Source organism: Thamnophis sirtalis, unplaced genomic scaffold, assembly GCF_051295495.1.
Source record: "Thamnophis sirtalis isolate CommonGarterSnake01/CBP01778 unplaced genomic scaffold, rThaSir2_p1.2 scaffold_14, whole genome shotgun sequence".
Taxonomy (NCBI): domain Eukaryota; kingdom Metazoa; phylum Chordata; class Lepidosauria; order Squamata; family Natricidae; genus Thamnophis; species Thamnophis sirtalis.
The window spans coordinates 48,398,273-48,419,778 of NW_028261394.1; the positions used below are offsets into that span (position 1 = coordinate 48,398,273).

The window sequence follows — 21,506 nt, forward strand, 5'->3', positions numbered from 1 at the left end:
GTCCTGTGGACTTCCACTCCCAGAATCCCCCAGCCAGCATAGCTAGCTGGCTGGGGGATTCTGGGAGTGGAAGTCCACAGGACTTAAAGTCGCCAAGGTTGAGAAACACTGAAATAAATAAATAAAGGTGAGCTACACAGCTGCAGTCTAGGCGAAGAGGGAAACCCGGCTCACCATAAAAGTTAGTCGTCCTGGCCTTCAGGATCAGCAACTGCTCTGTTCATACCAACACGGCACCCACAAACTAGTCAACATTTTAACTCTGCCTTGCAGGGCCAACCCTGGGCCCCTGGGGCCACACAGTCCAGGCCCAATAAACCACGGTTCAGTGGAACCCCGGTAAGCATTTTAGGCCAGGAGACTGAGGGCAGGAAGGTGAGTCCCTGCTCTCCGGAGTCGTACTTTTGAAGGCTCTCTGCAACGGTGACGGCAGGATCTTTCCGATTTGGGGGGCGGGGGAAGCAGGAAGGCTGTTTGGGGAAGGTGGCTGATCAGCGCTTGGGGATCTGGGAGAAGTCATCAATTCTTCCCCGGCTGCAGAGCAAGCAAAAATGCTGCTTCACGGGTGAAAATGCGGCAAGGAAATGACTGGCAGCAGGCTGTGAAGGGCGATAGGTAGAAACGGCAGCTGGCTTGCATTTCTTCACCCCGGCAAGCTCTAATTGCCCCCTGCTGATCCAGTGTTAGCTGCCTGGCAGTCCGGGTCCATCTCGGACTCTAATCTCTGCACCAGCCCCGGCCAAGCCGCCTCACTGCCGAGTGCCTTTCTTACTCGCGGGTTCGGCTGCAGGAAGAGCATCCAAACAGCCCAATCAGCCATGCAGGCGGCTGCAGAAACGCCGGCACCATCTATCACATCTCTCAAGCCAGGCTGCCCCGTCCAAGAAGGTAATTATGCGCAGGCCGATAAAAGCCAGAGAGAAGAGAAAAGAGGAGTGACCCAAACCAGGTTCCCCACAGCCCGCCTTTATTCTAAGGCGAGTGTTTCCCAAACCTTTGACATACGTGTACCCCTTCTATAATTTTCGTAACACTAAGTAACCCCTCGTAAAAAACACATGCTTTAATAAAAATCAAAATATATTTCTTTTTCCTTTTTTTGGTACATACGCAAAGTAAACGAAAGTTATATTATAAAGGACATTTATTTGATTCAATGAGAAGGATGAAATTGTTTGTGTTGAGATGACAGATCGTCATAATTTGGTTCCCTGGTTGTTAATTTTAATCTGAGATGCGGTTCCACGTCCAATAGCCTGTTCCTTTTTTCCGACTTAATGTCTACAAATGCAGAAAAAAGCCACTTCGCATAAATATGAAGTTCCCGCCATAATGAGGTTGCGACACGATGTACGATGGCCCCAGTTCCCATGTAAACACTGCGATACGCGCCTATTTCTTTCCTTGTTCTGTGGGCGCAGCTAAGCCCGGTGCAGTGGATATTCCCACGTGATCCCCACCAAACCCCGGTGCAACGCGTACCCCCACCAAACTCTTCCCGTACCCCTGGGGGTACGCGTACCACACTTTGGGAAACCCACTGTTCTAAGGGAAACCCTGGTGCGGGTTTCAGAAGCTGCTCCCAGCCCAGCCCAGCGGTCGCTTTCTGACTCCCTTGCTCCACCTGTCCTGGGGAGGGCTCGGCCAGCCTCTTCTCCCAAAGGCCAGGAAACGGGGGCTCCTATTCTCTGCATTGCAGGGCTGACCGCTGACCACCTAAGACTCTGCTCCAGAGCCAACGGTCACACTATCCTCAGGAAAGTGTTTTCTTTTAAAGGAAGCCGCACAATGAAATTCAGAAGCGTCACCCGTGGGCAGAAGTTCCTGTGTTTACCTAGCCACCGTTGGGTCTTTCCGGGGTTCGGGGTCTGAGAAGGGGTGCGGTGGCAGGTCTAATGTGAACCCAGCAACGCCTGAGACACCCACCTGCTTCAAGGTGCTGGTCGCTACCTATAAAGCCCTTCATGGCATCGGACCTGGGTACCTGAGAGACCGCCTCCTGCCGATTACCTCTCTCAGACCAATTAGGTCTCCTCCGGATTCCACCTGCCAGCCAATGTCGGCTGGCGACCCCCCGGGGGAGAGCCTTCTCTGTTGCAGCTCCAGCCCTCTGGAACGATCTCCCCGTGGAGATCCGGACCCTCACTACCCTCCCGGCCTTCCGCAAAGCCACCAAGTCCTGGCTGCTCCAGCAGGCCGGGGGGCTTTTGAAATACCCAGCCCCACTGTAACTGTGAATGTTGTGTATTTTAAAGTGTTGTTTTGTCTATTTATCCCCTTCCCTTGTTTATTGTAAGCCGCCCGGAGTCCTTCGGGAGTGGGTGGCATACAAGATCAATAAACATCAACATCAACACCCACCCACCCCTTTTCCTTCCACCCACAGGATCTGTGCCTGCAGTTGTGCAGAGGAGGGAAGGGGGGCAACGCGTAGCACTTCCCACTCTGAACTCCAGCACACTCGGCAGGGCCCCAACACCCCCCCTCCCTCCCAGGCAGGGAGAAGTGCCAAGTGGTGCAGTGCAGCGCACTCGGGGTCAGCCTTGCGCAAGCTTGGTGGCAGGACGTCATCCACAAGGCCCCACACTTCCCACTGCTTTATTTTTAGGCGAAAAATTGCAGTTTAATTTTGGGAGTGAAAACAAATCTGCCCCATTTTGGAGGAGGAGGAGGAGGAGGAGGAAGTAGAACCAGGATGCAGCCTGGAGAAAGAGCAGCAGGAGGGCTGACAGCAGCAGCAGGAAAAAAAACCCAGGTGAATTTTTTTCTTGGCCAGGACAGCTCCACCTTTCCACAGTCAAGGCGGCCCTGCAGACACAGCCCAGGCTCCCCTGCCTCCACAAAGACCACCTGTACCCAGGGCAACAGTGGCGGCCATCTGGGGAGGGGTCCTGCAGGCAAATCCCGCTCCCCCCCTCCCCAGATGTCCAGGGCTCCAGCTCAGGAACGCAGGACACACGAGACAGGGGTGAGCGAATAGCCACGTATCCAACCTATTGGAATGAGGAGTCATAATAGCAATAGCAGTAGACTTATATACCGCTTCATAGGCCTTTCAGGCCTCTCTAAGCGGTTTACAGAGAGTCAGCATATTGCCCCCAACAATCTGGGTCCTCATTTTACCCACCTCGGAAGGATGGAAGGCTGAGTCAACCCTGAGCCGGTGAGATTTGAACCGCTGACCTGCTGATCTAGCAGTAGCCTGCAGTGCTGCATTTAACCACTGCGCCACCTTGGCTCTAATGGACAAAAGCGGAGGAGTCGTCGTCATCCTGCCCTTCTAGTCCTCACCAGGGCTTGTGCCTGGTCGCCCAGAGGCAATTTTGACTCACCGGAGAGAACCAAGCAAGCTACTTTTGCAACCTTGGCTGAGGCTCAAAAGAAAATATTTGTTTTTCCAGTTGCCGTCACTTAGGGTGAGTTTTCATTGCCTCCAACTTCATTCACAACCTATTAGCAGTGACGTGCGGTGAAGCTTATGGCTGGTGAGGCAAAAACAAAGCGGCTTTTGCCGCCCCCCCCCCACCCCGCAGCAGCTATGTCCGAAATAGAGGCGCCCCGCGCCCCGCAGCTATGTCCGACCCAGCTACGCGGCGCCTCTATGTCAGACAGAAGCGGTGGGGGGGGGGCCTTTCTTTCGGCCTTTTCCTGCCCCCGCAGGGCAAACACTTCTACCTTGCAGGCGCTGGAGCCGCAGGGCACCAGGAGTACGTCCCGCCCGCAGCAGAAGAGCGCCGGTTCCTGCCTAAGCTGGAGCGAGAGCCGCGGAGGAGAAAGGCGAAGAGGAGTGGTTGGGGGGGTGTTCCAAGAGGCCCCCTCCCCTTTTTGCACTCCGCAAGCCAGGCCTGCAGCGGCAAGAGGCTCAGCTCCGCTTCTATCCCCCCCCCTCCGCGCCAGAGAAGCCGGCCGCGGGGGAGTCTCCGCAGCCCCGGTTCCCTCTCCAAGCAGCCCCGAGTTCTCTCGCCTCCTCCTATAGTTAACCCTAAGCACAGACTCCAAATCACTGTGACTTGGAATCTGGTAGCAACTACCTTGGCTTTAATTATTTTTAAAAAAATTCTTTAAAATTCTTTCCTTTTCCTGAGGAGACTGGTGAACCCCCACCTCCCCTGCCTCTAGTGACTGCGTGTCCTTGCCTATTAGCCCCTATCTGGAAAACGCTACCTGTCCTGGCAGAGGCAGAAGCTGGAATTCCCGAGAATTGGACTGAAGTTCCTCTCTCCTTCCCCACACAGACCCGCCCAAAGGAAGAGGGCAGCCCCCCAAGTGGTGGGGCTCTAAGACACTGCCTCATGAGTAAACCTAGCCCAAAGGCTTGCAGGCCAACCCAGCCCAGGGTGCAAAGAGGATTGGGGAGGGGGGAAACAGCCTTTCCTGTGGTTTTTTTTGGGGGGGCACTTCAAAAATAGCAATAGCAATAGCAATAGCAGTTAGACTTATATACCGCTTCATAGGGCTTTCAGCCCTCTCTAAGCGGTTTACAGAGTCAGCCTCTTGCCCCCAACAACAATCTGGGTCCTCATTTTACCCAACTCAGAAGGATGGAAGGCTGAGTCAACCTTGAGCCGGTGAGATTTGAACAGCCGAACTGCAGTTACCAGTCAGTTGAAGTGGCCTGCAGTACTGCACCCTAACCACTGCGCCACCTCCATTCTGCAGACCATCCTCAAACCAAATTCCAGAAGCGCCGTGCTTCTCCTCCAGCCTTCTGGAAACTTAGCTGGCTCACTGCCACGTTGCCCCCCCCCTTTGCTTATCTTCCCTTGGGGGGGGGGGGGGCATCTGCAAAGGCCAAGCCCAATCGCCCTTCCCTCATTCCAAAAGGCGGTTTCTCCGCATTCTTCAGCTGCCTCTGGCCTCTCTCCTAACTATCCAGTTGCGACATGTGTGGGAGGGGGCTCTTCCTTTTGTCCCACGTCAGAGGTGGACAGAGCCGATCAGCAGGGCAGGGCCAGAAGGAAAAACAGATCCCCGTAGGACTAAACCTTCCATTGGGACCACCCTTCCCAGAGAATTCCTTCGATTCCTGTTTCCCAACCTCCAAAACTTGGAGATGGGTGAACTTCAACTCCCAGAATTCAACGATGGCTGGGGAATCCTGGGAACTGAAGCCCGCCCATCTTTGAGTTGCCAAGGTTGAGAAGCACTGCCTTAAATCATCAGTGGTCTCCAACCTTGGCAACTTTAAGACCTGTGGACTTCAACTCCCAGAGTTCCTCAGCCAGCAAAGCTTAAATCATCAGTGGTCTCCAACCTTGTCAACTTTAAGACCTGTGGACTTCAACTCCCAGAGTTCCTCAGCCAGCAAAGCTTAAATCATCAGTGGTCTCCAACCTTGCCAACTTTAAGACCTGTGGACTTCAACTCCCAGAGTTCCTCAGCCAGCAAAGCTTAAATCATCAGTGGTCTCCAACCTTGCCAACTTTAAGACCTGTGGACTTCAACTCCCAGAGTTCCTCAGCCAGCAAAGCTTAAATCATCAGTGGTCTCCAACCTTGTCAACTTTAAGACCTGTGGACTTCAACTCCCAGAGTTCCTCAGCCAGCAAAGCTTAAATCATCAGTGGTCTCCAACCTTTTCAACTTTAAGACCTGTGGACTTCAACTCCCAGAGTTCCTCAGCCAGCAAAGCTTAAATCATCAGTGGTCTCCAACCTTTTCAACTTTAAGACCTGTGGACTTCAACTCCCAGAGTTCCTCAGCCAGCAAAGCTGGCTGAGGAACTCTGGGAGTTAAAGTCCACAGGTCTTAAAGTTGCCAAGGTTGAGAAGCACTGCCTTAAATATTAACTTTTTTTGGGTCCTTTAATTCAAGGAGAAGATGATTAATCAAAACCCCCCAGGAAGAAGTTTGCCTTCAGAAGAAACTGTCTAAAATGTTGAACCCAAGCCTGCTTCAGAGATCTTGGAAGAGCTGTTGGAATTTCTAAAGACATTTGAGGGTTAAAAAAGGAGATTTGGAGCTGGCAAAGGCCCCCCAAACCACAGGGAAACCCAGGACGGTTTTCCTTAGCTGACTTTCATTCCAGCCACTGACCTGCTTTTAATTTCGCTGACCTAATTCTTGCCATGGCTGAGCTCACCAAAGTGCTTTCTCCGAACATGTTTCAGGCAGATGCGCCTTCTCCTTCCCTCCTGTTTGACAAATAAGGGAAGGAGCCTTCTTCCAAGCCTGAGGGATGGCTTGGCAGTCCTGGGTTGGCCCAGCCGTGGTGATGCACGCACCCCATCACTGGCTCAGAACTGTCACCCCAGAGGATGGGGAAGCACGGCTGTCTGAAGAAGGCTCTTCTTGCAAGGGGCAGAAAGGAGCACTCTGGGTTGTGAGGAAGGGGAGCCAGCTTCCACAGTTCAAGCCATGGGGGTTGCAAGCCAAGCCACCTTAATCTGGGTGCCACATGCCCTGGTTTTTTTGGGGAGGGTGAGAAAGAATTCCCCCTCCCCTCTTGAAGCTGGAGGGTTGAGCTTCAGAGAAATCTGAGCCCAGGTGCCAATTTCTTTTCAGCAGTTAGAGAAACGCTGATTTGGTGCTTCTGGAAAGGCAGGCCTGAATCCTCGGCTCCCCCAGGGAAGGCGGGGAAGAGGTCCAGCCACACCAAACTGGCCGTTATTCTGCGGAAAAAAAGCAAAAGGAAGAGAAAGAACCCCAAGAGAGGCCGGCCTGGGTCTGGCTTCCGGCTTAATGGGGAAAAAATACAAACGAGAGGAGGGCCCATCCTGTTTTTATGGAAACTAATTCAATTCTGAAATGCAGGCATCTCGTCGTGGTCCGGTAAGGACAGAGGCCTGGAATTGACCAAGAGCAGAGTAATCCCCGGGCCACGAAGAGGCCGGCCGCAGGAAGGCAGCCAGCAACCGAGATGCTCCGGACACTCAGAAATCTCTCTTTCCTTCCCTGGTGGCTCAGGTGGAGCAGATCTATTTTTTTTTTAATGTTAAAATGTTTTTTATTTTCCATTTTTCATTTTCATACAGTCACATATATACTGTGCATAACCGGGGCCATACAACATTAAACAATAATCACAGCAGTTCCTCTTGTCAGCAATACCCCCAGAAATATAAATAAAATAAAAGTCAAACTCAAATAGAAACCCAATATACCTCCTCCGCTCTCCATACACCTCTTTCTTCCACCCCCCTCCAACTTACTATCTTCCCTCCTTCATTCCCCTCTACCCTACTTCCCCTCCCCCTCTACCACTCCTCTCTCCATATCCACTCCCTCCCTTCCTTCTCACCCTCCCTCCCATCCTCTCTCCCGCCCTCTCTACCCCTCTTCCTTCTATCCCACTCCTCCTCCCCTTCGGTGTATTTCCACTATATGTCAATGTATTCAGCTTGTCCTATTTTTACAGAGAAATTAAAGAGAAACAGTATACATGTGAAATCGCATTGCGTTGAAATCTAACTCATAGTATATGTCCCCCCCTCCCCTCCCCTCCCCCCTAACACCCCACCTCCCTCCCCCCCCCCCGACTTCCCAGAGCCCGTACACGGTATAGATTTTTAACAAACACAGTCTAAAATATATTGAGACAAAAGAAATTTTTAAAAAAAGAGATTAATAGGTGGAGCAGATCTCTTGAATGCACCGCTTCCCTGAAATCCCTCTTCCAGGCCAGGGGTCTCCAAGCGTGTCAACTTTAAGACTTGTGGACGTCCAACTCCCAGAGTTTCTGTGCTTTATTTTCTATCTCGCCTTCGTCATCCTTGTAAAGATTCTCGTAGAACTCACACGGTATCGTTTCCCCCCTTCATTTTGCCGTATTATATTTCCCACTTCGTTTCGTAATTTGCTAATCCACCTTTCTTTCTTTCTGTTTTTTTTCAGCCCTCAGGCTAGCCACCCCCCTCTGGCTTGTTCACATTTTCAAAGTAGTTCTGTTTGCTACCTTTTATTTGTTGCGCTAATTCCTCCTTCTTGATAATATTCATTTTGTGTTTAATTAAGTCCGCTTGTTGCTTCAATTCATGTCTTTGGGTCTCTCTTCGTAGTTCTTCCTCTATTCTGCTGAATTCCTCCTCTAGGTTTTTTTTGCCAATGTTTTAAAATTGACCTTTTTAAGGTCCACCTCCTTACTTCCTTTTGCCCCTTCCATCTAATTTTCACTGGATTATGGTCTGCCCAAAGATTCTCTGGGAACTCTGGGAACTGAAATCCACAAGTCTTAAAGTTGGTAAGGTTGGAGACCCTTGTTCTATGGCAGTGTTTCTCAACCTTGGCAACTTGAAGATGTCTGGACTTCAACTCCCAGAATTCCCCAGCCAGCATTCGCGAATGCTGGCTGGGGAATTCTGGGAGTTGAAGTCCAGACATCTTCAAGTTGCCAAGGTTGAGAAACACTGTTCTAGGGGAACCTTGGAAATGGGCCTTTTTGGTGTCTGCTCCTATCTTGGGGAACACTCCCCCCCCCAGATTTGGCACGCCCCCCCCCCCCCCGTTTAGCTTTCCAGAAAGCCATTAAGGCCTGGCTTTTAACCCCAGTGCTGGATAGGATTACCCAGATCAGTGTTTGTTAATCTCAGCCCTTTTAAAGTTGTTTGGACTTCAACTCCCAGAATTCCCCAGCTAGATACGCTTCCCCTGGTGGGGAATTCTGGGAATTGAAGTCCAAACAACTTAAAGGGACAGAGGTTGAGAAACACTGGGACAGATACTAGAAAAGGGCTTGCTGTGGGGCCTCCTATGGGGACAGTTAAGGCACAGGATTGTCAATTTACAGCTTTATTGTTGTTACGATTGTTTTATAGCCACCGGTTTCATTGTTGTTGTGAGCCGCCCAGAGTTGCCTAAGATGGGAGGCCGTGTAGATCTTTTAAATAAGGAAATAATTAAAATAAACTACGGGGAAGGGTGGGACCCATCTCTAGGACACCAGCAGGCATTCCAAGGAAGGAAGGACAGCCAAGTTGCAGATTCTACCACAACACCAGGAAAAGCTAAAATAAGAAACCCTTCAACGGTGGGTCTAATTTATGGAGAGGACTCTGGGTGAACATTACTCCCCGGGTGAAGGTCGCCCTCAACTTACAACGATTCATTTAGTGACCCAAGTTACAACAGCATCGAACAATGACTGTTCTCCAGACTTAACAACTATCACTGATTTTATTATTAGTAAATATTAATCACTAATAGTCAAAGACGTTTCAACACACTTACAACTTGCAGTCAAAATTCAGACACTTGACAACTGGCTCATATTTGTGACGGTTGCAGTGTTCGAGGGGGTCACGAGATCCCCTTTTGCGACCGTCTTGACAAGCAAAGCCAGCGGGGAAGCCGGATTCATTTAACGACCATGTGACTAACTTAACAGCTGAAGTGATTCCCTTTTAACAACCTAAGGGCTAGAAAGGTTGTGAAATGAGGCAAAACTCAACAAATTTTTCACTTAGCAAAATGTGCATTTGGGGGTTCCACTGAGGTCGTAAGTTGAGGACTACCTGTATCTGTTCTAGCAGCTGAATGGGGAAGCCCAGGGGGAGCAGAGGAGCCCTGGTTCCTTTCCTACGTAACGTGGGAGCCTCTAGCCCAGTGTTTCTCAACCTTGGCAACTTGAAGATGTCCGGACTTCAACTCCCAGAATTCCCCAGCCAGCATTCGCTGGCTGGGGAATTCTGGGAGTTGAAGTCCGGACATCTTCAAGTTGCCAAGGTTGAGAAACACTGATCTAGAATATGAAAGTCTGCATAAAATTCCTTCCTATGCAAGGATTGAGGAACATTTGAAGTGTCTAGGACAGTGTTTCTCAACCTTGGCAACTTGAAGATGTCCGGACTCCAACTCCCAGAATCCCCCAGCCAGCGAATGCTGGCTGGGGAATTCTGGGAGTTGAAGTCCGGACATCTTCAAGTTGCCAAGGTTGAGAAACACTGCCATAAGGTTGGCAGCCATCCATTCCCCCAAAACCTGCACGGCTGAAATGCCCCACCTGCCCACAGCCAAAGCCAGGAAGCCTCCAGCTCTCCTGCTGCCCAGTGGGGGTAGCCTTTTAGGGGGCTCCCCCTGGCTCAGGTGTGGACACCAGCCCTGCATTTTACCCAAGCCCAACAGGGGCCCCAGGCGAGGCAGGCGGGGCTGATTCAGACTTCCCTAATGAAAGGAGCAGCCGCTGCTCTCCGGGGAACTGAGTCAGGAAGCGGTGTGGTGGCTACCACCTCTGCTTGAGTCACCGGGCAGGCAAAGAGCCCCCTCCCCTTCTGAGCGCCCGGGTCCTGCCCTCCCCCCCTTCCAGCCATCCAGGCTGCTGCAGAACATGCTTGGCACAGAGGGAACTTCCCCCGCCTCCGACCGGCCGCCCGAATTCTCTCTTCCCCTCCTGGCAGCCGGATGCAGAAGAGCCAAGCCCCCCCCCTCTCCCCCAGGGCAGCCCGAGAAGAGAAATTGAAATTGAAATTTAATAAATTTGCATGCCACCCAATTCCTTAGGACTCTGGGCGGCTTACAGAGACGAGATAAAAAATGAAAAACCACGAATTAAAAAAAGATAACAGTTTTTAGAAATAACACACCATCCATTCTGTCTAGATGGGGCTGGACATTGTTCAAGAGCCCCAGGCCTGCCGGAACAGCCAGGTTTTTTATTTTAAATATGTTTATTTCCATTTCATTCCATACAATCACATGTATACTGTGCATAAGAGCCAAGGTGGCGCAGTGGTTAAATGCAGCACTGCAGGCTACTGCTAGATCAGCAGTTCAGCGGTTCAAATCTCACTGGCTCAGGGTTGACTCAGCCTTCCATCCTTCCGAGGTGGGTAAAATGAGGACCCAGATTGTTGGGGGCAATATGCTGACTCTCTGTAAACCGCTTAGAGAGGGCTGAAAGCCCTATGAAGCGGTAGATAAGTCTACTGCTATTGCTATTGCTATAACCGGGGCATCTGACATTGAATAATAAACACAGCCTTCCTTTTATAAACATTACCCCCCCAAGATACAAACCCAATATACCACCTTGACCCACCACACACCCTCTTTCACCCCCCTCCAACTTTCATTCTTCCTTCCAACATTCCCCTCTACTTCCTACTTCCCCTCCCCCTCTACCACTCCTCTCTCCCACTACATTCCCTCCCTTCCTTCTCCTCCTGCCTCCAATCCTCTCTCACACCCTCTCTACCCCTCTTTCTTCTTTCGCTCTACTCCGCTCTACAGCCAGGTTTTTTGGTGGCTTTTCGGAAGGCCGGGAGAGTGGGAAGGGTCCGGATCTCTACGGGTAGATCGTTCCACAGGGCCGGAGCCTGTGGAAGGGAAACCCGCCAGCTTTCTCTGCCACGAAGGAGGAAAGTGGCGCGAAGGGGATGGCAACCCATTCTGGGAAGCTGTGGGCAGGAGGTGGGGCTGGCGCTGTGGTGGGGAGCGGGAGAGGGGAGGATGGGATGGGGGATATCATACATCAAGTAGAGTCAACTGCATTGAGAGGCTTTTCTCAAGGAAACCCCGTGGAGGAGCCCATCACGCGCCCAACTCTGTTCAAAGCTCCATCGGGTCTCCTTTAGAAGACATATTAGGGCACAGCACCAACCTTTCTGGCTCTACGGAGCAGCAGTGGCAGCCATGGGGGGAGAGGGCTTGGTTCCACACGCACGGCCCACTTCCCAGCCACAGCCTGGGGGGGGGCAACCCCTGCATTAAGGTAGCCTTTGACTTATGACCACAACTGAGCTCCAAATTTCTGTTACTAAGCAGGGCAGCTTTTAAATAGGGTTTATCCCATTTTACGACCTTTTTTGCCACCGTTGTTAAGTGAACCACTGCAATGGTTAAGTTAGTAGCACGCTTGTAAAGTGAGTCTGGTTTCCCCCTTGGCTTTGCTGATCAGGCGGTCGCAAAAGGGGATCGCAGGACACTCGGGCCGTCATAGTCAAGAGCCGAGGTGGCGCAGTGGTTAAATGCAGCACTGCAGGCTACTTCAGCTGACTGCAGTTCTGCAGTTCGGCGGTTCTAATCTCACTGGCTCAGGGTTGACTCAGCCTTCCATCCTTCCGAGGTGGGTAAAATGAGGACCTGGATTGTTGTTGGGGGCAATATGCTGACTCTGTAAACCGCTTAGAGAGGGCTGAAAGCCCTATGAAGCGGAATATAAGTCTAACTGCTATTGCTACTGCTATTGCTATAACTACCTGCCAGTTGCCAAGGGTCTGGATGGTGATCAGGGGATTCTGGGGATGCTGCTGCAAAGGCCAATTTGCAAAACAGTTGTGTCACTTTTTTTCACTTTGAACGGTCCCTAAAAACGAATGGCTGCAAGTGGGAGGACAACCTGTTCTGTTCTTGCGTCTTCCATCCAAAGACGGAGGCGCAATTCTTGCCGGTTGGAAGTGGCTCGGTGTAAAGAAGCTGCACTCTCCTCTCCCCGCCACCCACAGAAACACTCTTCTTTGTCAACCTCACCGAGCGAATATGTCAGATGCAACTTCATTTAATAATCAGGAAAGAAACCACTCGACTCCATTTGTCTGAAATCAAGTGTACTTTTTACTAATTATAAACGAACAGTAGCGAAGCGAAGCTGAATCTGGTTAACTAGGCGCGAAAGCAGAGAATATCATGTATAATTCAATCCCCTCCCCTTGGCACCCCAGTCCATAGTCCAATTATAATGCACCCAACTGTCAGGTGGGAGATAACTTCAAAGGGCATCACCAGGATGGAATGCCGGACAGTTAACCTTGGCGGGAAACTCCCTCCACATGTGCAGTAAGGTGGTCAGGACAGCGTCTAGACCAGTGTTTCTCAACCTTGGCCACTTGAAGATGTCCGGACTTCAACTCCCAGAATTCCCCAGCCAGCATTCGGCAGCCCTGTCAGAATGGGCAGGGTTGGGGTGGGGGTGGGGGGAACCTAGCTCACGTTCTCATCTTCAGAGCATGTTTTTTTTTGGGGGGGGGTATTTGAACCAGGCCTCCCCAGCAGAAAATCCACTGCTCTAACTGCTCCACCCCACAGCCAAGAATCGGCATGTGTCTACCAGACTTCACAAGGAGCGTTTTGGAAGTGAAACCAGGGTCCCTGAAGGTAGGCTCTGTGTGTGTGTGTGTGTGTGTGTGTGTGTGTGTGTGTGTGTAACCAGGGTCCCTGAAGGTAGGCTGTGTGTGTGTGTGTGTGTGTGTGTGTGTGTGTGTGCATGCAGTGTGTACTTCCATCCAGACGCCCCAGTCTAGGAAGGAATCAGGAGAAGACACGAAGTAGCAGACGCCAGGAGAGAAACAAAGAATCCTCTCTTTCATCTCCCCGGCCTTGACAGCCGGTTGAAGGAGCCAAAATTTAATTTCATGCAGGCTTCGACCTCGGCACTTTCTGGAGCCAAGACCCTGCTTTCGTAAGCAAAGATGGGGGCTTCTGGGGGGGCCCACACGGGAAGAAATGGCAACTCCCGGAATCCCCAGCAGCCAGCCTGGCCCCAAAGATCAGAGGGGCACAAGCCATGGAAGACCCCACCCATTTCTAATCTCTTGGTATTTTTTTGATCATTTCCTACAGGCAGCCTTTTAAGAGGGCAGGTTGGAGAAAGCTCAGCAAAGAGTAAGGGGTTGCCTTCCCCAGTGAAGGACTCCGGCTCCTCTTTTCCCTTGCTGTGGGACCCAAGCCCCTCCCCAGCCAAGACCCCCCCACACACTAAAGGCCAGGGTCTCATGGGAGAAGCCACCCAAACCACTTTCTGCTCTGCTTTCTATTTTGGGGGGTATTGTTGACAAGAGGAATGGCTGTGTTTATTGTTTAATGTTATATGGCCCCGGTTATGCACAGTATATATGTGACTGTACGAAATGAAAATGGAAAAATAAAAACACATTTACAACGAAAATTGATTAAACATTAAACAACATGTGGCAACTTCAGTGAGGAGTCGGTGCCTGTGAAATTGCACACAGCGTGTGTGATTAGCACAGGCTTCCCAAACAGCCAAGAGAAGCAAACTTCCTGGTTCAGTGTGTGAGAGGGAAACCAACTGCCTCTCTTTACTGCCCTGGCAGAGACTTTCAAAACAATCCCATCGGCGGAGCAAGGAAGAAAGAAAGAAAGTGGCGGGAAGCAGCCCTTTTTCCTGGTCTCCCTATGACTCTTTCTTTCCTTCGGCGTAATTGTTCCAGGCACAAGTCGCCCCTCCGGGTCAGCGGCCCCCGGAGGCCTCCTTGGTTTACTGAGGAGCTCCGGGAGGTAAAGCGCCGGAGGAGACGCCTAGAGCACTCGTGGAGGTCTGATAGGTCCGAGTCGAAACGGGCACTTTTGACAGCATGCACCAAGGAGTATATTCGGACTTTAAGAACAACAAAAAGAACATATATTGCCTCCTTGGTAGCGTCCGCCGAGTCACGCCCAGCTGCCCTGTTTAGGATAACCCGCTCCCTCCTAAATAGGAGGGAGACGGGGGACTCCCTACAGGGTAAGGCTGAGGAGTATGTCCAGTTCTTGGCGGACAAAGTTGCCCGGTTTCGAGCGGACCTAGACTCCACCCCAGTAGATCCAGCCGAGACACAGGGAGAAAACTTGGCAAACCATCTCTGGGTTGAGTTTCAGGAAGTTGCCTCTGGGGATGTGGACAAGGCTATGCGAGCTGTGAGTGCCTCCACCTGCATACTGGACCCGTGTCCCTCCTGGCTGGTTGCCAACAGCAGTGAGGTGACACGAGGCTGGATCCAGGCGGTTGTTACTGCATCTCTTCGGGAGGGGTGCTTTCCCACCGCGCTTAAGACAGCGGTGGTAAGACCCCTCCTGAAGAAGCCGTCTTTGGATCCAGCTGTTTTAAACAACTATCGTCCAGTCTCCAACCTCCCCTTTGTAGGGAAGGTTGTTGAGAAGGTGGTGGCTCTCCAGCTTCAGCGTACCTTGGAGGAAGCTAACTATCTTGACCCCTTCCAGTCTGGCTTCAGACCCGGTTACAGCACAGAAACCGCTTTGGTCGCATTGACTGATGATCTCTGGAGGGCTAGGGATGGAGGCCATGCTTCCATCCTGGTTCTCCTGGACCTCTCAGCGGCTTTCGATACCATCGACCATGGTATCCTTCTGCGACGACTGCGGGAGATAGGGGTGGGCGGCACTGTTTTGCAGTGGTTCTCCTCCTATCTCTCGGACAGGTCGCAGTCGGTGTTAGTGGGGGGGCAGAGATCGTCCCTGAGGCCCCTAACTTATGGGGTGCCGCAGGGGTCGGTCCTATCCCCCCTACTATTTAACATTTACATGAAACCGCTGGGCGAGATCATCCGAAGGCACGGGATAAAATATCATCAATATGCGGACGATACTCAGTTGTATCTGTCCGCCCCGTGCCAACTCAATGAAGCGGTGGACGTGATGAGCCGGGGACTGGATGCCGTTAAAGACTGGATGAGAGCAAACAAGCTGATACTCAACCCAGACAAGACCGAGTGGCTGTTGTGTTTCCCTCCCAAAAATTTGACCACCATACCATCACTCAGGCTGGGGGGACAAAATTTAAACCCCTCAGAAAGGGCCCGCAACTTGGGAGTCCTCCTGGATTCACAGCTAACTTTTGACCACCATCTTTCAGCTGTGACCAGGGGGGCATTTGCCCAGGTTCGCCTGGTGCACCAGTTGCGGCCCTACCTGAATCGGGAGGCCCTCACAACAGTCACTCGAGCCCTTGTGATCTCTAGGCTGGAATACTGTAATGTGCTCTACATGGGGCTGCCCTTGAAGAGCATCCGAAGACTACAGCTAGTCCAGAACGCGGCCGCGCGAGTGATCGTGGGCGCACCACGGTTCGCCCATATAACACCGATCCTCCGTGAGCTGCACTGGCTACCTGTTGGTCTCCGGGTGCACTTCAAGGTCTTACTCACCACCTATAAAGCGCTCCATGGTAGTGGATCTGGCTATTTGAGAGACCGCCTTCTGCCGATTACCTCCCTGCGCCCCATCAGATCGCATAGAGTTGGCCTCCTCCGTATCCCATCCGCCAGTCAGTGCCGACTGGCGACTACTCGGAGGAGAGCCTTCTCTGTTGCGGCTCCGACACTATGGAACAATCTCCCCGTGGAGATTCGTACCCTCACCACCGTCCAGGCCTTCCGCACAGCCCTCAAGAACTGGCTAGCCCGTCAGGCCTGGGGATAATTTGATTTTGCCCCCCCCGAATGCTGAGTGAATGTTGAGTTTTATTATCTAATTTTTACTTTGTGCACATTTCTTTTTTGTTATTGTCCCACACTTCCTTTCCCTTTGTGACTGTAAGCCGCCCTGAGTCCCCTCAGGGAAAAGGGCGGCCTATAAATAAACAAATTCAAATTCAAATTCAATTCCAGCAGTGGGCTGAGCAAAGGAGCCAAACTCCCTGGAAAAGGGACGAAGGGTGCCAGATGGAGCGGCAAGAAAGGGAAAAAACTTTTCACGAGTGCTCTCACCGTCACACGTTTCTCCATTATTACCAACGCAACACACACACACACAAAAACACACAAACGAACAATACACGTTGCAGGGGATCAACCCGCAAAGCTTGAACGCTGTAGCAAAAAAATAAAATAAAAAATGAGTCCCTTGGAGCTGCCTCTGTTTTACAGAGCGGATGCCTGCCGGATCCCTCTGGGAGACACAAGGGAGTTCCTGGCCAGAAAAGCGAGACAAGGAGAAGCTCTCCTAAGGTGGATGAAATCCCAACGGTCTCCTTTTATTTCTCTCCACAAGGAGAAGAGGAGAATGGGAGGCATTTTATCAATGGTTAGACCAGTGTTTCTCAACCTTGGCCACTTGAAGGTGTCCGGACTTCAACTCCCAGAATTCCCCAGCCAGCATTCGCTGGCTGGGGAATTCTGGGAGTTGAAGTCCGGACACCTTCAAGTGGCCAAGGTTGAGAAACACTGTATTAGAAGGATGAGCCTTGTTGTGAATCTGATTACCCGCAGAATATGCTTTCATCTCATTCGGCTGTAAGAAAAGGGGTGCATTTTGAATATAGACTGCTCTGCTTGCACGCAATACCATCTGTCGCCACAAGGCCTCTCGAACCGGGAGCCCTTCCTGGTAGTTTTTTTTTTCAAGCTTCTACTACAGAGTCCATCATTCCCAGTCGGAGCAGTCAAACCCGGGCTATTTGAACCTCTGGCGTAGTAGTAGCTGGCTTTACCGGGGGTGTTAATTTTGCTCAAAAGGTATCATTCCTGCCTTAAAAACACAGTTGCACACTTGCAAAAAGACAGATGTCCCCTTCGGGGAAAAGGGCGGCATATAAATTTACAAATAATAATTAAAAAAAGATGTAAAATTCACGTGTGCAAACCACTATTTTCTTGGGTCAGGTGCAAGATAACCTCCTCTTCCAAAATCTCTACAAAGGACACAATTCATGGAAGCCAAGCTTCAGGTTTCAGGTTGAGGAGCACTTTAAAAAGTGCTGATTGCTGAAAACAGGTTTCTGGGTGAGAAGCAAAGCATCACAATTTGCAAAGAACTTGGCGGTGGGGTGAGGGGGGGGGAGAAGGAAGTGTTGGCCAGCCGCCTCCTTTTTCCAGTGTGTAAGCATGCAACCATTTTCCAACAGGCAGCATTAAAAAAAAAAAAAAACGCCATGCGCAGCCAGAGTAAACTGAAAGGCCACCAGTTCCGAGGGAAACCCATCCCCACAGGCTGACGAGACTCAAGCTGTCCCCAAAGATGTTTCTCTGCTTCTCTCCCTTGAACAACCTGGATGGACACAGACTCCCCCTCCCTCTTCCTGCTGCTGCTGTTTAAACTGGCTGCTGCACTTTCACACCAGCCCAAGGATGGGCAGGGATGTGTATGCGCTGGTTAAATATTTGTGTAAAACAGATTGGCTACATTTTCAAACCCTGGTGTGTGTTTGTGTTTGTGTGTGTGTGTGGTGGGAATGGGGAGAAAAAGAACAGAAAAGGCTGAATCTCTTTGGAGGGACACGTTCATTGACACTCCCTTCGACCTGGGAGGAGAAGCCAGGGAAATTAAGACACAAGAGGGAGGGGGCTGTAGCTGAGCCTTCTAATGGGACAGATCTTTTCCCCAATCGGAATAATCCTCAAATGGAGTAAGAGGCAGACAAAGAAACTTGCATCACCTTCTTTCACAACAGATGTCAGCAAAAGAAGCTTTGGGATACGCAAGTTCACATGCCAGAGTTATGCGGACCTGCGTGTGCCTGTTTTAAGACAGACATACGGAAGAGGAATCATCACACGAACAACCTAAACTCATGATGCAAGCTGGGCCCCCCCGTCTCCCCAGGGCCGTTCACCCCACTAACTCCAGCGCAGCCACAGCGAGGGAGACCAGAAGGGCCTGTGAAAAAACTGGTCACACAGGTTGCCCTGGTTATGGCTAAAGAGGAGAGAGTTCACGGCCGCTGAAGAAGGCCTCCGCATCCCTGGGGAATCCCCTTCTGGCTGAAAGGGGAGCCTAGAACAACAATAATTCAGACTTCTAGAAATGCCCTGGAATTGCTGATAGTGCCAGAGACAGAGAAAGCCAACTCTGAACGGTAAGTACGGAGGAAGTTTGTAAGTTTATTGACATTTGTATGCCACCCAATCCCTAGGGACTCTGGGCGGCTTACAGACAAACAAGGGAATATATAAAAATTAAAATAGGCCACCAGGTTCTTGGCCGATGAGCTACCTCTGCTTCTCTTCCCCTTCGGCCCTGGGAAGGCAAGGCTACCTCACACTTCGATGTCCACCAAAGGCCACGTGCATCTTCTGACCCAGCCTCATTCAAGTCTTTCCCGCATCTCATCTCTACAGTGAGGAGCCAAAGCAGGGAGGACCCTCGGTCTGCTTCCTTCAAGCCCAGAGGATGGGGCTGTATTGGGGGGGGGGGGCGTCTGAATTCCCAGGAATTTCCCCGTTCTTCTCCCACTGGGCTTTGAGGGGAAAGCTGTGACTCCTTGCAAAATCTCAGGCATTTCTACCACCCTCCCCTCTGCAGCCTCTTTTCTTCCCTGTCAGTTCACAAGAGCCACACTTTCACACATGTCCCTTCCATCCAGCCTCTGGTCAGCAGAATTCAGAACCTGCATGCTGACCCTTCTCCCCCTTTCACATAAGGCAGCAGGCATTTGAAGGGAGGTTAATGATTCCAGCAATTCTGCTTCATTCCAGAAAGTCCCCTTTGCCTTTTGGAATCTGCTCTCCTCCTCAACTGCCAGGGACCTGCCAAATCCATTTTCCCCGAGTCCCACTAATTCAGTTCCTTCAATAAGAAAGTCACTCCGGTGTACCAACTATGCAGCCTTCAAGATGTCTCACCACATCTTGCATATGCAATTGCTACCTTCACCCCCACACGCCCTGCCCAGCCAATTACTCTCCTCCAGGGAGCTGCTGGGCTGACTGGCCAAAACCTTTGCGTTCTGACTTTTTTGGGCATTTCCAGCTGGCTGGTTGAGGCTTCAGTACAGCCGCAGCAAGCAGGAGCCAGGCTGCTTTTAATCACCACTAACCCCCTTCGCACCAGGTGATGCCGACCTTGGGCGCCTCCGACCTTCCCCCTGGGGTTTGTTTAACAGGTTGGAAGGGCTCCAGCAGCCGAAGCTGGAAGCAACTCGGGATGACAACTTCTCCGCAGCCGCCTCTGCGGGCGCAGCCAGCGCACGGGGCCTGCGTGCAATACAAATCCTTCCCAGGAGAAGCGGAGCTGCCGCCCCCCCCTTACCAGGAGGGCCAAGGAGAACTGGGGATCAGCTGCTGCCATGGCGGTTTTGAGCCCAGCCCGGCCAGACCTCCCTTCGGTCGCCCGCTCCACCGGGAAGTTGGCAGCCCTTTCTCTCGTGGTGGGGGGAGGTGGGTGGGTTCACAGACCACCAGCCCAGCCTCGAACGCTTACATGACGGGCTAATGAGCTTCTACCGGCTCGGGAAGGGGTCTTAAAGGTCATTTAGCCCAGCCCTCCCCGCCACAGACCGTCCGCAGCAGCCTTCCAGCCCTCCGGCTCCTTCAGCCAGGAAGCAGCCTCGCCGCCGGAGTGCGACCGCGACCGGCTGCCAAAGCGCCAATGCCCCCCGCCCGGTCCCGCTTACCAGCCAGCAGCGAGAGCGGCAGCAGCAGCCAGTAAAGGACGCCGCACAGGACCCGCAGCTCCATCGCGGCGCGGCTTCAGTAACAGGGTCGGCGGCCGGCCGTCGGCATCGTCCCAAGTCGGGGCTCCGAGTCCCGAAGCGGCGCCTGGCTGGGCGCAGTGCGGCGGCGGCGGCTCCTCCGTTCGGCTTCGCGCCCCACCCGAGCCCAGCCGCCTTCTCTCGCCCTCGGCCCGCGGCAGCTCAGCCCGTCCCCGGGGGAGGAGCGGAGGGCGGTCTCGGCTCTGCCCCGCAGCCAGCGCAGCCGGACCGAGCCTCTGCCTGCCCGCCTGCCTTCCGCGCAGCGCAGCCTCAAAGGCTGTGGCCGCTCTGGCCGCGCACGTGCCAGTTCCGACCCGCCCGCCGCCGCCGCCGCCCACCCGCCCGGGGCCGCCCCTTCCCCCCGCTCTCCCGTCCCCTCCGTCCCCGCGATTCCCCGGGCGGCAGCACCACCTAGTGACCGCTGCGACGCCCTCTCCGGCCCGACACGTCGGATCCCGGCGGGGAGACCGTCCAAAGCCCCCAGTCGGCTTGCGGCGGCTGCTTAGCCTGGACTCCGGGGGAGATCAGGCTCGGGGGCCGCTTCCCTCCCCCACCCGAAGTGGCCCCCGAGTCTCCTCCGCCTGGGCTGCTCCTCCTCCCCGCCCCGCCAGAACTGGTTGCCCCCCTGAGCTCCGCCGTCGATGGAGCCCCCGTCTCGCCCTCTGCCGCCTTCAGGCCTGCGGGTCCAACAACTCCCCCCCCCAAAAAAAACATCCGCCTGGCCTTACCTGGACTCCAGGCCGACCTTCTCGCTCCCGGCCGCAGAAGCTCCGGAGCCCCAGAGCGCTGCCCGCCTCAGCCGGGACCCTGCCGGGTCGCTTCGGGCAGCGCAGCAGAACCCCCGCCAGCCCCGCTTGAAACTAGCGAGGGGCGCCGAGGAAAGAAAGCAGCCCCGGAGCGGCGTTTCCTGACGCGCATCCCGAGGCTTTCTGACGGGCCTTCCGAGGGAGACCCGGGCTCCATTCCCCACCTGAGGCGGCCTCGGGGTCTTCGCGTACAGCCCGCAGCTGCGGCGGCTCCTTGGGAGGCGCAGTTCCTGGGGGGACGGAGCGAAAAGCCGCCGGCGGGGAGGCTCCCCTCGGCCCCTTGCGGGCTCCTGGCTGAGGGCCGGGGAGGGAGGCGCCCCTTTGCTCCGGGGACGCGGCCGAGGGAAAGGACCGCCTGAGCCCGGCCTCCCGTTGCAGGAGACAAGCGGGGGGCTGAAAGCGAGGCCAGGGGTGAGGGGTGGGAGGGGGTCCCTTGGCGGGGGCTGCAACCTCCCAGGGCGCTGAGGCCTAAGGCCGGTCGGGGGTCGTGACTGCCCCCGCGACCTCCCGAAGAAGCCAGGCCGGGGGACGGGCGGGGTGCTGGGGCGCCCCCGGAGGGTCCCAGGCGGCGGCGCAGGCTCCGGCAGGGGCGGGGCGGGTGCGCGGCGCCTTTAAGAGCGCAGC

The 21,506-nt window shown here is 53.3% G+C and overlaps 1 protein-coding gene across 1 annotated transcript in view; it reads right to left on the reverse strand.

Moving 5' to 3' along the window:
* Positions 1-20,328, reverse strand: part of PIEZO1 (piezo type mechanosensitive ion channel component 1 (Er blood group)) — an 82,692-nt gene extending 62,364 nt beyond the window's left edge. Inside the window, exon 1 of the mRNA XM_087728844.1 lies at positions 19,999-20,328. Coding sequence (XP_087584970.1) covers positions 19,999-20,062 — 64 coding nt within the window. The 5' untranslated portion in view covers positions 20,063-20,328. The remainder of the gene's footprint in view (positions 1-19,998) is intronic.
* Between the last annotated feature and the right edge of the window lie 1,178 nt (positions 20,329-21,506).